Source organism: Xiphophorus maculatus, chromosome 8 (genome assembly GCF_002775205.1).
Source record: "Xiphophorus maculatus strain JP 163 A chromosome 8, X_maculatus-5.0-male, whole genome shotgun sequence".
NCBI lineage: Eukaryota > Metazoa > Chordata > Actinopteri > Cyprinodontiformes > Poeciliidae > Xiphophorus > Xiphophorus maculatus.
The window spans coordinates 25,779,175-25,797,848 of NC_036450.1; the positions used below are offsets into that span (position 1 = coordinate 25,779,175).

The following is an 18,674-nucleotide window of genomic DNA, read 5'->3' on the forward strand; positions in this document are numbered from 1 at the left end:
AAGAGGTGAGACTTACCAATTTTCTGGTTGAAAATTTTGTCAAAAGTGAGTTCGTCCCTTTCCTCCAGGTACTTCTGCATTACACTGCGAATACTGTAAAAACAAACAAATAAAAAAAAGAGTCAGTTATTAAAGCATCCACATGCCTCCTCCAGCTTCCTCAGAGATCCTGACCCAGGTTTGAAGCCTCCCAGCCAGCCAGCCAGCCAGCCAGCCGTCCCCCCACAGGGAGGAACTGCAGGGAGGGAACAGGGACACATGGGAGGCTTCTGGGGGGCCTGGAGAGATACAAGCTATCCTGGGACTGGGTGTTAATGAGAATAAGCCCAAGGAGAATGAATCAATTAACACCCTTCCTGATAGGCCCATTAACACTTTATCAGCACCCTGCACACAGAACACACACAGCAGTAGGCTGAACAGAAAATCATCTGGATGCCGACGGCCGTCTAGATTTCTCAACTAATTTACAATCTAAATTTCAGGTGACGATATTCTGGACATCTGAAATGACTTTTGGACTATTCGAATTATATACTTTCTAAAAAGAACTACACAGATGTAAAGAGGACACATTTTATTGCTTCTATTTGATTACCGGTAAGTAAATGGTTCTGAAACTTTTCCTGCTGATTACCGTAGGTCTGTAACAATAATCAAATCAATTAATCGCATGATAAATTAAAACAAGCTCAATTTCCATTGGCATGATTTATCATTCTTCTCTTCCTGCCAAAAACTGGATGATAAAGTCTTCAGTTTGGTGATTTGGTTTCAACTAGCCCTTTTTTGAACAACAACTTTGTTTACAGACACCTCAGAATTTCTTTTATTTACCGTTTCTGTTCTGTTTATTTATTTTGGATATTTAAAATGTCTTCCAGTTTCAGTGTTAAATGTTCAGCAGAATTTAAAGTTTATTTACATTTGAGAATGTGCTCTTGCATTATTATTCCATTACTATATGACTTGAAAATAGTCTCAAAAACAACAATATTATCATTTATCGCAATACTGCTGGACAATTTATCGTCCAGCAAAATTTGTTATCGTGACAGGCCTAGATTACCACCTCAGAAAATACACAACTACAGAATAACAAGCCACATCCACCAGCCTTCTGCTTTACGTCACTTTGGTGTCAGTAGGAACGTTTTTATTACAAATGTGCTGTCTACCAGAAAAAGGGCATTTTGGTGTGTTTCCATTAAGTACATTTATTTTCACAATGTCTCATTGTACACAGATATGATCAATGGAAACGGTACGGAAAAACAGTGCTGAATTTACTTAAAGCATTTCTTTTGTTAAACACAGACATAAATGTACTGAATTACACATTTATTTGATAACTTTGCATCAGTACAGCACACTACGCACCAATAGTTTCAGAATCTTGGTCAAACATGCAAAAAAACAAAAAAAACAACTTTCATTTGTTCTGTCGGTGCCATTATAAGTATAACAGCCAATCTTAAATAAATAAATTAACTGAAATGAAAAAATAAACCTTCTCTCAAATGGTTCCGATAGCTTAGTTGTTCAAATATAGTTTTTTTTAATAAGTTGCAATTAACTAAAGCCCTGCAAAAATGCTAAACAAGTCACAGCACCACTAATAAAAATGCAAAAGTAGCTTTAGACATTAACCTGTCTATTTTGTTCTGATAAGTTGATTGTCACTTTTTTTGACAGAACTAGCCAACTGTTCAGAAATGGGTCTCAAGACTTGAAATTCAGTCAAATTTAAGACGAGCAAAGACTCAAAACCGGACTTTGTCGTGAATACAGACTCGACTGAGTCTCAAGACCTGAGAACAAAATGCCGAGCAGTCTTTATCTGGAGTCATCAGGGGTGAAGATAAGATGCTAAGTAAGTCACAGACTGGAGCTCAGGAAGTGATGTGCATGTTCTGCCGTGAGTTTGATTTAGCACACAAGACAGGAGCTAACAAAAGTTTACAACAACCTGTTCATGTCAGCTGTGGAACCCAAAGGGGCAGCACTTCATCAGGAACATGTGATTATGATACTTACGTTGGACAGTCCAACACATGTACAACACAACAGCAATTTCAATTTGTTATAATTAGCGCACAATTTACAGCTCTTCAGGTTGTGTGGGTTATAAGGGGAAGGTCCGTTTCAGCAAAGGTGGAAAAGGAAGTCGACTGAGAAAAATGTGGATCAATCATAATTAGGCTTGCCGTAATAATCAATAAATCAAATCGCATGACAAATTAAAACAAACTCAATTTCAATTTGTGTGATTTCTCTTTTTATCGCTTTCTTTCTACCAAAAAGTGGACAAACGTTTTTGATCTGATGTTTTGGTCTCAACTAGAGCATTTTCTGAAAGACATTTTCCAGTGTTAAATATTCATTAGAATTTAAAGTTTATTGATCTCTGAGAATGTGTTCTTTCATTGTTATACCATTATAATAATGGTATATAATAGTATATTACATACCATTATAAAACATTATAAAATGGTCTCAAAGCAACATTATGGTTTATCGCAATAACTTCTGGGACAATTTATCATCCAACAAAATTTGTTATGGTGGCACGCCTAATCATAATCAATATTTTTAGCCATATTTACTAAAGCTGAAATGACTCATCGAATGATTTGAGTACACTATTAAAATTCCTCAAGGCAAATTATCTGCATTAACACTTTGTTAAATTATGTTTAACTATATAGCGCACTGTGTTCCAAACAGATGATTATTTCCACCACTGAGCTGTTATTGAGGAATGCTAAGTGCCTTCAGCATCTATGGAGGGAGACAGATACAAAAAGTGTCAAAAGTGATGGATCACTTTAAACTGGCTGCTAACAGGTCACGTTTTAGTTCCCTTTGGAAAAGACCAGCTTTTTTTTTTTCCCATCTGTGACTCTTAGAACAAAATCTGGAATGTCAAACATGTACAAAGAAATGCATTTCAGCTAACATTACATTGCTGATCAAGAAGAGTAATGACGTGAAAAAACAACTGAAAGTATTTTGTTTAAAAAAAAAGTTTCTACACTTCATATAGAGACTGAAAGTGTTGTTTGATATGCATTGCATTTTCAGAAGTGAAATGTTTTATTTAAAAAAAGAAAGCCATTGGTTTTTTTTACTAAGACTGCACATATGGCTGAAAAAAGTATCACAATATAATTGTATATATTTATAATTATTCATTCTTTTTTTTAATTAAAATAACTGAAATACTGCCAAACTGATCACATCACCTTTAATGTTTTATCCACATTTTTCTCTCCATGCTGTTGTTCATTTATTTTAAGCAGTTGTGAAGCACGGTGACGAAACTATAAACTGCTGCACAAGTTACTCAACAGGTTGTTGCTGTGTAACTTAAGAGTGAATGAGTTAGTTGATGTCACCAACCTAGCTTAGCTTGACGTGAGAGGTTGAGCAGCTAAAGCCTTTCCTCTGCCAACTTATCCCAGAATGCTGAGTGGCTCTGGATCGGAGTTCAGCAAAATTATTGAATACTCCGTCAGATGTAGTATCTATCGATATTGATCATGTGCCTAACGCAATATACACTGCCTGGCCAAAAAAAAAGTCGCCATCAAAAAATGGTCACACTCTCTAATATTTTGTTGGACCGCCTTTAGCTTTGATTACAGCCCACATTCGCTGTGGCATTGTTTCAATAAGCTTCTGCAGGGTCACAAGATTTATTTCCATCCAGTGTTGCATTAATCTTTCACCAAGATCTTGTATTGATGATGGGAGAGTCTGACCACTGCTCAAAGCCTTCTCCAGCACATCCCAAAGATTCTCAATGGGGTTAAGGTCTGGACTCTGTGGTGGCCAATCCATGTGTGAAAAAGATGTCTCATGCTCCCTGAACCACTGTTTCACAATGTGAGCCCCATGAATCCTGGCATTGTCATCTTGGAATATGCCCGTTCCATTTGGGAAGACAAAATCCATTGATGGAATAACCTGGTCATTCAGTATATTCAGGTAGTCAGCTGACCTCATTCTTTGGGCCACAATGTTGCTGAACCTAGACCTGACCAACTGCAGCAACCCCAGATCATAGCACTGCCCCCACAGGCTTGTACAGTAGGCACTAGGCATGATGGGTGCATCACTTCACCTGCCTCTCTTCTTACCCTGATGCGCCCATCACTCTGGAACAGGGTAAATCTGGACTCATCAGACCACATGACCCTCTTCCATTCCTCCAGAGTCCAATCTTTATGCTCCCTAGCAAACTGAAGCTTTTTTTCTGGTTAGCTTTACTGATTAGAGGTTTTCTTACAGCTACACAGCTGTTCAATCCCAACCCCTTGAGTTCCCTTCGCATTGTGCGTGTGGAAATGCTTTTGCGTTCACAATTAAACATACTCCTGAGTTCTGCTGTTGTTTTTTCTTCGATTTGATTTGACCAAACGTTTAAGTAATCGCCGATCACGATCATTCAGGATTTTTTTCCGACCACATTTCTTCCTGGAAGACGATGGTTCCCCACCATCCTTCCAGTGTTTAATGATGCGTTGGACAGTTCTTAACCCAATTCTAGTAGTTTCTGCAATCTCCTTAGATGTTTTCTCTGCTTGATGCATGCCAATGATTTGACCCTTCTTAAACAGACTAACGTCTTTTCCACGACCACAGGATGTGTCTTTTGCCAGGGTTGTTTAAGAAATGAGGAGTTACTCATTGCATCAGCTGGGGTTAAATAACTTGTTGCCAGCTGAAAGATAATCGTCTATGCAGTACTTATCCAATAGGAGGCTTGTACCTATTTGCTTAGTTAAATCCAGGTGGCGACTTTTTTTTTTGGCCAGGCAGTGTACATTGTTATTGATTTCTTGTCCAGCTCTACTTTTTTACAAACATTTTATTTTGTATATTTCCGTTACTAGGTTAAGTAGCTGCAACAAAACGGGCCTTTTTCCCCCTTTCAATTACTTGCTTAATCATCAGAATTATTTATAGATTACTTTATTACTACAACAGTAGGGCGGTGGTAAGCTCCGGTAATCCATCATACCACCGCTCGGGTCACCGTCATGGTTTGGTGCTGTGGGTCAGATTTTGTGTTTTATTTTCAATATTTCTGCTATCATGAATCCAGAGAAGTACTGACCAATCAAGATCCAGCACTAGGTGCAACCATAGAAGCATATGACTGACAGTGGTTTTATTTTTCAGCATGGGAATGACCCATAACAAACAACCTACCAATGCATTGAAAGTCAGACATAAAAAAATAAAAATAAAAACCACACACAATGGAGCGCTGTGAGTCATGGATCGGTCTCCCTCGAGTCTGGACCGTAACATTATTAAAGCAGTGTGGGTTCATCTCGACAGCAAGGCAAACAAAAGGCCGCCAACATCAAAAGATCTTTGAAATGTTCTTCAACAAGTGTCCACAGCTATTTCCTAAAGCTACTGGGAGAGAAATAAAAACAAGAACACATTCCATAAACAACAGAGAGCAAGTCTGAAAGAAATAAATGTGGTCATTATCACCACCATTAGCAGGAACCTTTTCTTCATACTTTAGATATTTTAATAAAATGCTCAAACACAGGAGGCTGGAGACATCTGAGCAGAACTGTGTTCCATACTAGGGCTGCAACCAACGATTAATTTAGATTCTGTCGATTATTCAAATAAGAAAAAATGACAGTCGGCAAATTTTTCCATTTCCCCACCGAAATACTTCAATGGCTTTTTTGAATAAAATAAACATTTTATTGCTTAAAATGCAATAAAACAGTATTCCTTCAGTGAATGATTGGTCATTTGTAGCTGAAGATCCATCAGCAGCTACAAAGAAAGAAACATATGAAAATACAGTGTAGGGCTGATCTGGTGATTAATTTTTGGATTAACTATTTAATAATTGGATACTAAAAGGTACTTAATAGGATTTTTTTTGTACAGAATTTGAACCAGGTGGAGCTAAAATGCCACTAGAGGACTTCTTGGCCAGACATAATTTACCAAAAAAGAAGGTTTGTCATAAATTCAAAATGGGTTTTTTTTGTAGAATCTTGGCTTACTGCTCTAAGTATGTTGCCATTTCAGTAAATTACCTTTTTTGAGTCTGTATACTCCAGTTAATGATCTATTCCTAAATTGACAGACAATTATTTAAATAACTAATCAATCAGGATTAATCCAATTAATTGCTTCATCCGTAAGATAGACAATAAATCACAACTATCGACCTCATTTTAATTATCGGCTTTATCGTCTCTTCCGGCATTTTGTCTTTCTGTTGATGACACTGAATGAAAAAAGGCTCAACTCCGGTTCTCTCCACTGACCCTCCCTTCCTCATTTCTTTAGCGTAATGCCCAGCACACGACACGATCTTAGAGCTGTCGGCCGATTGTCAGCCCATTTTCAAAACCTGACAGACCACACATTAGCCGACAGAAATCCTAGGTTTAACGGTTCGATCTGGTTCGATTTTGCCTTGTGATGTCCAACAATGGGCACAAAATAGTCCAGTTAACTAATTAGGCATTAATCAATGCTTTACTGCAATCTACCTGCAATGCATGTGGCTAGTGTCAGTCCTGACTGAATGAAAATCATTATAACGATTTATGTCAAGTTAACGAAGAACAGCTGAAAAGTTACCGGCAATTTCGCTCCAACTCCTCCCCTTGTCATTTCTATATTCTTTGCAGGAAATGTTGAATAAACATTAATATTTCCACGTATCATCTCCAAAGTCCGCTGGACTTCGCTGTGTCAGCTGTTTGGGATTCCCCTCCTAATTTCCCCTCAGACACCACGAAGAGGAATCCGTGCCTTCTGATTGGCTACCTGTCACATTCAACAGGCTGCGTTAAGTCTCCCAGTTGAGAAAAACCCCTGATTTAGATCGGAGCGGTAACGATGATCTACAGTAACACAACACAACACACTACAGGTTGATCGGTTATGAAATCGTAAGCGACAATCTTAGAACGATCAACTTTCTAAGATTGTCATAAGGGGAAAATCAGGGCAAAAAAATCGTGTAGTGTGAACTATTGCATCAGGTAGTCGATGTGCCCATTTTGCCCTTCAGTAATCTAATTATTACTGAAGGGCAACCTAGTATACAGACTTCATAATCTGCACTCTTTTGGTTGAATGCAGTATTTATTTCCACTTTGGCTTTATGTTGTTTAGTCTTTATTCAAGTAAATTTTTTGTTAATGGCGACTGAGAATCCATTTTATTTTTGTTTTTGGTTGTTTTGTTTATTTTGTTTATCAGTTCCAGTGTTTAGTGTTCCTTTGAAAATAAAGTGTATCTATCTTTGGCAGGAAATTGCATGCATTATTACGTCATTTCCATTAAATCAGTGTGAAAAGGTCTTCAAACAATATTATTGTTTATCACAATAATTTTTGAGAATTAATCGCTCAGCAAAATTTGTTATCGTGACAGGCCTAGCAAGGCATGACTTTGTTGCCATGTGACAGAAGACCCCAGCTAGTGGTGTTGATGACACAGATGGGTGCAACCTTTTTGGTGAACACTATGCAACATTTCAGCTTCAGCCACAGCTGCTGAAACAAGAACTGAGGAAGTCGACACTTCCTCTTCAGACACTGCCTTCTTGCCTCACTGAATCACTAGCAGCTGACTAGATTATTTGTTTAAAACTAAACCCAGCATACCACAAAGACGGTTACCATTTCCAGTTACGAGCATTGTAAGATTATTAAAACTTATCAAAAGTGCAGCAGGTCGTTCCAGAACGCGGCGGTCAGGACGGCTGGGTGCAGACGGCTTCTAGGGAAAACCCAGATAATGAATACATCTATTACAGTAATAAATCATGCAATGCAGCACAATTTGGACCAAAGGCCGTACAGATAATCCGTCTGTTAACATATTGACACTCCTCTGTACAAAAGAACCGAACGGACATTTTCCGGACATTATCAATTGAGTTTAAGCCAAGCGAAGCTCAGCTGGGAACAACATTTGTGGCATAACATCAACATTAGCTTATGGGGGCAGATGACCGCGACACAGAGGGGCAACGAAGGTCCTGCTGCGACAGAGCGCTTTGAGTGACAGACTGGCTGCCGGTGCACGCTGATAAATAAGGCTGGGTTGCCTGCAGCGGATTGACACGATGTGGACAAATTATGAGAGGTGGCGTTGGTTCTGCTGCTGGTTCTCAGAGAGCTTAAACAATCAGCAACAATGAAGGGTGATGAGCAAAATAAAGAACGCTTTCGTTTGCTGTCATCGCCCCACAGGCAGCAACGTTCCTGAACTCAGGAAGACGTCAATCAGCCAGGCAACAGTATTTAACAATATATGTTCTGTGGTGTGTAGGTTTTCAGACCGCATCATTTCATCAGTTTTATCAACATAAACACCCAAATGATGGTATATGCACGTATGTATAGCTTTACAGATGCATATTTAAGTATCAATGTGTGTATGTGTGTAGATTGCCGGGTCTATTAATATGGTAGGCAAGTATAAGCCTTGACTTCTGCCTATTCCTTTTATTGTAGCTAATCAGTTGGCTAAATAGTTATTTTAAATCATTATTTTGTTTCGGTTTTTTTGTAATGTTGTAAACTGACCAAAATAAAGCTAATTTGATCTGATTTATGGGAAGCTCCTAAACTCTGTTCTTAGGCTACAAATCTAACAGGAATGATTTTTATTCATTGTTTATTATAAGATTAGCCGCTAGTATGGCTGGGCATTTATAGCATCATTTATCATTTATTGTGGTAAATTTCTTAAAAGAATTGTCATTTATCTTTGTCACCATAAATTCCAATTACTGTTTACAAATAAAACTGTCTGTATTGTCAGGACTGGTAGCTTTGTTATTTTTTTTCCACTGTTCAATGAGAGCATCAATGAATATGACAATAAGATTAAATGTAGTTACTGGGTGAAGTTTACTGATTTAAATCATACTTCTTTATGTGACTGGTGTCTTAAAGAAGCATATTATAAGTGGGAATGTTATTCAAGAGCAGTATTTGTGTTTGTGGGGCTATAATTGCTGTGACACGCTGTCACGATCATACAGTTACCTAAAAATAAAAAATAGTAAGTGGTTCCTATCAACACTTTTATTTAGTACCACAAAATATTGTGCTAGAACTTTAAGTGCATGTTGCCCATCAGTAGTAGATAGGCAGAGCAGCTAACTGCTTTAATGCTAACTTGGCTTCCATCGCCGGTCGTCCCTTCCAACCAACCATTTTTTCGGATAACAGGATGGACTGTTTACAGCTGGAAGTTCACTCATAACGTGACTGTTTTGTGGCTCATCTCTGACCTAGAGCTGTTTCAGCTTCAGGAGCGGTGACGGATACTTGGCTTTTGCACTATTCTTTCTCGTTTCCACAAAACTCTGCAACACTATCGTGGGACATTTCCTTTTCCATGTATGGTAAAGATGAGGTATTTCACCATTTTTCATGGGTTGTGCTATGGTGAGAAACAGCTGAGTGAAGACGTTTTATCTCAGGAACACGTTTTATGTTTACGCTGAATTCCACTCCAGTTAATGATCACTAACGTGCCTTTAAACAAAAGCCGCAGCGTTCTAGTACCAAAGTTAAAGTGATTCATCTCAGAGCTCTGCTAGGTATGAGATTCTCACAGTACGGCAACGCTGAAGAAAAATACCACATTTTAAAATATAGAGGTGCACCAAAGTTTCTGGCCAATCGCTGATCTGTAGAAGCCTGACCTGCTGACTCTGATTTTAGTCAATACACATTTTATTTGTCTGAAGTTGATAAATACTTGTACTTGCAGAGCGCTTCACCAAGTCCAGAGGCCATCAAAGAGTCCTTCACACTACAGCCATTCACCCATTCATACACACACACACACTCACCCTCTGATGATGGCGAGCTACTGGATAGTAGTAGCCACGCCTGACCTACTGGGCAAACTCCTACCACCATCATCACACCAAGTGGTATCTTTAATATCCCCATATATTGTAATTTGTAATATAAACAACAAAAAAGGCATTCACTAACAATAAATGCAGTAAATACAATAAAAACCATCACAGTGTAAACATAAAAGCATAACTACTGAGAAATTCAACAAGGAGTATTTAAAAGGAGGGTAACAGCAAGCAAAAATGAATTCTTAAGTTAAAAGGACAGTACTGTGTGTTTTCCAGACACACTGTGATCTTTTATAGCACATTCAGAGGCCTGTCACGATAAATTCTGCTCATGTCTCAAAAATTATTGTGATAAATGATACGATTTTTTAAATACCATTTTAAACTGATGTAATGGTAATGACATAATAATGCAAGCACATCCTGCCAAAAACAAATACACTTTATTTTCTATTAACACTTTATTTTCCAGTTCCATTAACACTGGAGCTGGTAAACAAAATAAACAAAACAACCAAAAACAGAAATAAAATGGACTCTCAGTCTCCATCAACAAAATATACGCTTGAATAAAATCTAAACAACATAAAACCGAAGTGGAAATAAAAACTACATTAAACCTAATATATTATCATAATTATTATTATTATATATTATTGCCCTTCAATAATCATTACATTTAGAAAAGATGAGCATATCCGACTAACTGGTGCAATAGTTCACTCCTCCCTTACACTAAGAAAATGAGGGAGGCAGAGGTCAGTGGAGACAACCGGAGTTGATCATTTTGTCTTCCAGTGTCAACAATAGAAAGAAAATGCAGGAAGAAATGATAATGCCAATAAATTAAAATGAGGTTGATAATTTTCATTCATCATGTGATTAATTGATTTGTTAATCACAACAAGGTTACATATTCATGTAACTACGTTACCTTCAGATGTTATAAAAATGCTGTAGGAAGTATGACTAAAAGACATTTGACTTTGTAATTTAATGCCTTGAAATTGGGCCTCTGTCTATTATTTTTTTATTTATATAAATAATTAAATCACAATACTGTAACCAGTACAGCCACCTGTGTAATTGTCCATCCCAAGTGTGAACATCTAATGCACTTCAAGTCCTCTAAAAAAGCCAATTCCCGATCAGATATTGGAATCAGAAATCGTTAAGATATCAACTAAGAAAACAGGCATTGGATTATATCAGCTTGCTTCTATAATCTCAGACAGAAGCAGTCCGTTCCAGTATTTAGTCACCTCCAGTATTTCTATTCAGCGGCATTTGCATCCCACCAATTATCAACCAATTGGTTGATAATAAATGAATGAGTGTTCTCATACATATTGTTATTGATAGGCCAACAAATAAATTAATTGCATAATAAATTAAAATAAGCTCAATAATGTCCATTCTGATGATAATTATTTTTTGAAGGGTACATTTTTGTTAGAGACTTTATAAACCGTTTTGTCAATTTCATTTCCGTTTTATTTTAGTGTTAAATGTTTTTTACAAAATTAAAGTTTATCAATCTTTGAGAGTGGAAACTTGTATTATTATGCAATTATCAATATAGTAATTGAAAATGACCTACAAACAATATCATTGTTTATCACAGTAGTTACTGTGATACTGTCAATATTGGTATCAGCCAATACTCAAAGCTCGGTACCCTATTTTAAATGAAAAAATTGTACAGAGACAGATCTACAATCCAGTTCTGATCTAAGGTGTTTGGCCTTACAGTGTGAAGCAACAGGGATTGATTGGATACGCATCACTAATTCATTCAGATCTAATTCCAGCCAATGAGCAAATTCTTGTTCCTCCAAGGTTAATGCATGAGCAACACCATTAATGTAGCAAAAGTACAAGAGAAAGTGGAAGATCAGGAAAGACGAGTAGCTTGAATAGTGAGATTTCACACGGGAAAAGTTTATGAACATGTGGGAATTTTCTCTTTTTTTCATGTTCTGTTTTTGTTTAGAGTGAAAGCCAATTTGTTTACATTTATAACTTTACAACACAAGTAAACAGGTTGTCATAGTCAAGGACTAAGGATCTATGAGAACAGGCAGATGGAAACTCATTCTCAGGCGACTTTAAATATATTTATGGCAGACGTCCAAAGATATTCCAGGAAATAAAGATATTTTCAGAGAGTCTTTTCGCCTAGATATTTTTTCTCAAACCTTTGGTTCATCATTTGCTCTTATGGTGACTGCATGTTGAGAAGCAGACAGGATCAAAAAGAACAGCACATTTTTCTTCTGACTATGAGAAAAACCTCCGTTTAGCACACAAAGATTAGGGTGTGCTCACACTGCCAAGAAAATATTGAATAGTAAGCCAGAATTCTCTCCACTGTCTCCTGGCAGCCCTTTACTGAAATATGCTGGAGCTCTTCAAGCAATATAAAAAGCAGCACTTAGTGGAGGAAGACCCCTTTAAAACAGATCAGCCCAAAGATAGATCTCAAACTCACTGTTGCCCAAATGTTTGTCCTTTCAAGGTTTGTCAAGTGTCTTAATGCTGCTTTTCACATCAAAAGGTGTTTTCACACCTTTGAAAAACCTGTTCCCCTCCTCGCCTGTGGTGGCGCTGCACCAAGAACCACTGAAGAAAACGACACAAAAACCTTTGAAGAAGATACTGAGCGCAACTTCCTTCTGTACAAAATCTAAACAATTGAATTTTTGCGGTTTTAGGATTTTTTTTTTTTCCTTTGTCTTTAGCAATAAACTACGAGTAATTTCTCCTGGTGCTAGACTCACATTTTTGGGTTCTCCAATCCGCTTTGTGTTTACATATTCATTCAAACCGCACCAGTGTTCACTTCAACCAAACAAAGACCTGGTTTTGTAGGCAGGCCAGAGTTCACTTTATGGGTTCAATTGTGCATTCACACTTCGCCAAACGAACAGGACTTTCAAGCCAAATGGATTGGAGTTGGATTAAAGCGGACCAAACAGGTGTAAATGCACCCTAAGAGGCACTTACTTTATGCCAGAGGGAAATTAAACGTTGTCGTAATTCATATCATACCAGTATCTTCAAAGATTTGTGGATGGTGACGCTATGGGCAGAACAGGTCTATGGTCGCAGTCAGTCTTTAGAGGTCTCTCTGATAGTCTGACTGCACTGACATGCTAATGGCTCAATTTCTGAGCAGCAGAGACAATATCTGGATGACGGAAGCACTGCTAATCCATCTCGTTTGCTTTTGCTGCTTCTCTTTAAATCTCTGTCTATCCTTGTGCGCAGAATGTTGAGCAGAGAGACCAAGCCAGGAATATGATCCTTGCCCATTATTATTAATGAAAGAGATGGTTTGAACCTCATTCATTTTGTGGTCTTAAATCATTTCCAGTGGGGGTGTTATTGTTTTCTAACCATCTAATTTCAACCTCTTAAAAATATATACATCATGTTGCACTACGTTCGGATGTGCTCTACTAACAATACATTTTGATTGATTCTTGGGAATACACACAGAAACTGAGGTTACAAATAATGTTAGCCGCATTAAATGCAAAGGTAAGTTTAAAATGTCAAAGCTGTCGTAATTTGATTTCCTTACAACTCAATCCCTTTAAACAGAGACTGCTCTCTCACACAATGGGATCTTGCTTCTGCCCTTGTTCAAAACTTTTGCCACCTAAAATCCATCTGTATGTGTACTTTACGTTACAAAAGTTATCCTTTGACAAAACGAGGTCATCCTCCAACCTTCCCCTCCCCCCAACCCCCCCATCTACACAACTTCCACCGTGGCTGTCATAATCTCACTTCTCTGTCAGAGGACTTGGCTCCGGCTTGCCGAGAATGTTGCAGTGCCACGCTACCTCCAGAGCGCCGAAGTGGACTGCAACCCGCCACCTCAATGAGCAGCCGCCTAAAGGCTTACAGCATGCGTGCATGCTCAAGGACCACAACTGAAGCGTGCTTACAGAAAGGTTTGTCAGCATGTACCTGTTTCTGAAGTTTGCCATGTACGGCTGTTTACAGGAAGCGGTTTTGCAGGTAAAGTCCGCATGCCCGCCAGCCTGCTCTTACTTCTGCTCATCCTCTATGAACTTTTAACAATTTGAATCTGAGTAATTTCTCTGAAGCACTCAAAGCGCAACAAGCTTTGGGGTGACACTGCACAGGAAGGAAACATAATGTAACCATATCATTCTGACATAATGGACACATTACTGGATAAACGACCTGATTGAAAAGTACGTTTTCATGTTAATGCGAGCCTTTTGCAGCACTGATTTACTCGACAGCTGTATAATAGTGCTTCTGTAAGTCCATTAGTTGATGCATTTATCTGGCCAGCTTCAATATTATCATGTGTAATAACTAATGGGGCTCATTTGTAGCATATAATCTCAAAGGCCAAGCTTTTATTTTTTGATATATAAAAGAAAAACATTTGCTCCCTATGTAGGCGTCAATTTCACCACTGAACTACTTCAGGTAAACTCCCCTGTACCTTAAGGTCTTCCCCTTCTCTGTACTGTTAGTTTCACCCCCTCATTTTAATCTACATGCTTGATCTGATCAGAGTTTGACTATTTTAAGTGTAAATCAGTCCCTCCAAAATTGTGAGATTATTTTTGTGTATTGTTTTTGTTTTGTCTTTTTTTTAATCAAAAAACACTAATTTTGTGGTGCTACTTAAGAAATGTTTCCAAGAAATCTTGTGATATTTCCACTTATTAAACCCCAAAATCTAAGCAGACAAATCATTTTTATTCTTTGAAGAACTTAAAGTAGCTTAATTTTTGTGTCTCACCATTAAACCTATCACAAGAAGCAATTAATTACATGATAAATTAAAATGACCTTGATCATTTCCATTCCAATGATTCATATTTTTTGAAGGGCAGTTTTGTTTACAGAGAGACAGACTGTCTTGGGAAACAGTGTCTTTGGTCAGAGGCTTCTTCAAATTCGCTGAAATACAGGCCACTACAGGAGATCTTTCCTGCCAGCAGCCATCACCATGTATAATAACCTGAATTAATACAAGCTACACTATTTAATTTCCTTTTGGGATCCATAAAGTATTTTTGCAGTTGAATTTGTGAACAAACTAATTCACGTCTGATTTTAATTGCCTTATTTAATGGAAACACCGCAATTACAAAACTGTGTTTTTTTGACACCTTGCAAATAGACCGTTTCGAGTAAAAGGTTCATGATCCGCGCCAAGTTGCAAAATTTTAGAGTTGCACGACATGGAGCTCAAGATCAAGAAGCAGGGCAGTGTGATGGGAGTTCAATATGTCAACTATAAACCCAGTTTATAAAAAAAACCTGTTTAAACACCGTGGGTCTATTTGTATCAATCCGGACACAAATGAGGACCTTTGAATAATTTCTATTTCTAGCATCAATTTTACTACCTGTATTCATATCACTGAAAACATGACAGTAAAGCGTTAAAGAAAACCCCAGATTCATTAGATCAACCAAATCATTTGCACGGCAAATAAAGTTTTGCATACCACAGACACAGAACCAGCCTCCAACTGTTAGGAACTGGGGGAAAGCTTACTGGGAAAGTGAGGCTGACAAAAAAAAAAAAAATCAGAGCAGACCAACGACAAGTAGCAGGAGTTGAGTTTTATCAAAACAGATTATTTAAAGATGCCTACCAAGAACTAATCTTTGGGATAGGATTGGATTTTGCTGAGTGTTAACTGTGTACGCCTATTTGATCTGAACATTATACTCCCAATTATGTTGCGATATGACAGAGCTGAAATCATCAATTTCATCAGCAAGACCAAGCTCAGAATCAGAAACTTTGATTATTTTGTGATAAATCCAGGAATGATGATGGACAGGTATGCTAGCTAACAGTGGACGAACCCTCCTGTGAACAGGTCCGGCCCGCCTCCAGAAGCAAAACGAACAGGGAAGTCAGAGAGTTGGACGCTGTACGTCAGAACTCTGTGGAGCGGCGATCCAGCCGAGATCCCTTTATCACATTATGATGGCACACTGTTATCAACCATCAGGCTCTCTCTGAACACACAAATTCATGAGTGGCTTACTAAACTGTCTGAGGTGTTATGATTCATTGTCTTGTTTTCAGTTTTTCACCTCTCAGCTAATCTCTTACCATTCACCGCCATTCCAACAATAACAATATCATTCATTGCTTTTATTTCATTTGCTCTGTAAAATCAAAACACTTAGCGTGTCAGTTAGTGGATAAAAAGCTGCAATTAAACCAGCCCAATATTCAGAAGATGTAGTAGTGATATATGTTTTTTTTAGGGCGGAAACCATCAGCTTGTTCATGGTTAATTGATCATTGAAATAGTCGTCAAATAGTCGAAAAAATTTATTTAACTATTTGTTTATTTACATCTTTTAATTTATTTCTAATAATGTTAAAAATAGCTCTAGTTGCCATAAAAAATCTAAAGAATGTGCTATTTTTATCCTATAATTGGTAGATTAATAAATTTATGAAATAATCGTCAGTTGCAGCCGTAGACGATAAAGATAATGATATTGACTTTTGTAAAATGCCTTGACACGATATTTATTATGAATTGGTGTTTTATAAATAACCAATATTTTCCATATTTGGTCATCTATATCATCTCTGCATGCCAACATGAATTTTACTGCCTTTGGTGCTCAGATCTGATATTATAGATCAAGATTTTAAAGCCCATGGAGATTGGTGATGATTGAAAGGAAAATATAAAATAATTGTCAATACTGAATTATTTTATACTGACATAAAATATTTGAACAACAACATCATATTGCCAGTATTTTTTTTTTTCAATAAATCGAGCACCCCTGAATGTTTTGGAATTTGGTAGCAGAGTACATTCATAAATATCCTGAAAGTCAACAGAAATGTAGATTATCTGTGAGTGAGATTCAAACCATCTGCAGTGAAAGTGTTTTTCCCAAATGGTCTATAGTGAGTACTACCGTATTTTTTGGACGATAAGCCACTACTTTTTTTCCCACACTTTGAACCATGACCGGTGCGGCTTTTCTGTGGATTTTTCTTCAACAGCCAGAGGGCTCTTTAGCAGGAAGTGAATCATTGGAATTCAAAATTGAAAATCAAAGAAGTGCTGATTTTCATTTAGAACAAGCACGTGCTAGCAGCAGGCACGACGGAGAAATGTTTTCAAACTCATACCCCCTCATCATGGAAACCACACGAAGAAATTCATATCATAACACTTTTAAGTTGAAGGCTATCAATCTGGCACTACAGATCGATAGCCGTTGCACGGAAACTCGGCGTGAATGAATCCATGGTTCGGCATTGGAGACGCAGGGCTGCGTCCTTAATAGCAGATTTATTAAGGACGGTCCCTCTACTGCGTCCTTGTGGAAAACCGAGAGCGGCGAAGATACCAGCGGCTTATAGTCCGGTGCGGCTTATATATGTATGTTCCCAGATTTTAAGGGAAAAAACTTTGTGGGTGCGGCTTATAGTGAGGTGTCCTCTATAGTCCGGAAAATACGGTAATTTGAATGTAACTGGCCTAGTTGTGGCTCTGTAAGTGTTCCTGTCAACCACCTGAATGGTCAACCCATGCAAATCTGAAACTGCAGCCTCGTACGAATAGATTCTGCCACAAAGGCTGCTATCCGAGGAACTGTGGACAGCATCACTTTGCATAAGCATGTATCAGGGTATAAAATAAAAGGTTTTGACTGTACTCTGCTTATGGACAAAAAAAAAAAAAAGGAGGACGATGGCTTTAATGGACTATCTGACCAGAGAAAGCTTTATCTGTGAGCTCATTTTCAGAGCGGAACCAGCAGAAACCGAAACCAGCAACCCCAGCGGAGGAAGGAAAAGCACATCCATCAGATCGCAAAGCAGCAGTGATGTGCCATTAATGAGATCTGGATCTAAGAACATTAGCAACGCAAAAAGTCAAAAAATAAAACAAACCAATGTGTGTGGAAGTCTAAATGCTTCGTACACACTCACGCTGCTGCTGATAACTGCTAGATGAATTGCAATTGTGTTTTTTCGACATCAGGGGAATATTGACAAAGTTTTGTATACATTTGTAAAGGAAATGTTGCTAGAGGAACGATACATCAGCATCAACATCAGTATCTGCACCTGTTTGTCAGTTTTTAACATATTGCCATGGGTCTGATAAATAAAACTGGGTTGATATAAAAAATATATATTTTCACATTGCTGCCGTTTGTATTAATGGGGGGAGGAGAGTTGTTCCTGTGGGTTTTGTTTGGTCATGCGACAGTGATGGTGATGTAGCGCAGTATTGTGGTCATTTTTTACAACGTCGGAAGGGAAGCGTAGGGAAATATCGATTAACGGCCATAACAGATGGTTTAACATCAGCCCAAATTTTCATATGGTGCATTGCTAGCTGCTATATTTGCCCAATCGCTATAGCATCAGCTCCATCTTAGCACCTCTTTTAAAACAGCAGGCACAATTGTTTTAAAGAGGGGTTAGAAAAAGCATGTCTGACCTCAAAGCAGAGGTCAGACCTTGAGTTGAGAAATGTGAGCATTTCTCAATTCGAATGTTTAAGTGTGTGTGGGGGTGTGTGTGTGTGAGAGTGAGTGAGTGAGTGAGTGAGTGAGTGAGTGAGTGAGTGAGTGAGTGAGTGAGTGAGAAAGCAAAAATTGTTTTGCACTACCGAGTAATTTTATGAAAAGGCTGCATTTTTGGAAATTGCACTTCACTTTTGAACAACGTTTTAGCAAAAACTAAAAGTATTGTTTCACTTCACACTGTTAAACATTA

General features: G+C 37.9%; 1 protein-coding gene across 1 annotated transcript in view; it reads right to left on the bottom strand.

Moving 5' to 3' along the window:
• grk3 (G protein-coupled receptor kinase 3) overlaps nt 1-18,674 on the bottom strand; it is a 74,107-nt gene that overhangs the window by 50,994 nt on the left and 4,439 nt on the right. The window contains exon 2 of the mRNA XM_023338119.1: nt 17-93. Within this exon, the coding sequence (XP_023193887.1) occupies nt 17-93 (77 nt within the window). The remainder of the gene's footprint in view (nt 1-16; nt 94-18,674) is intronic.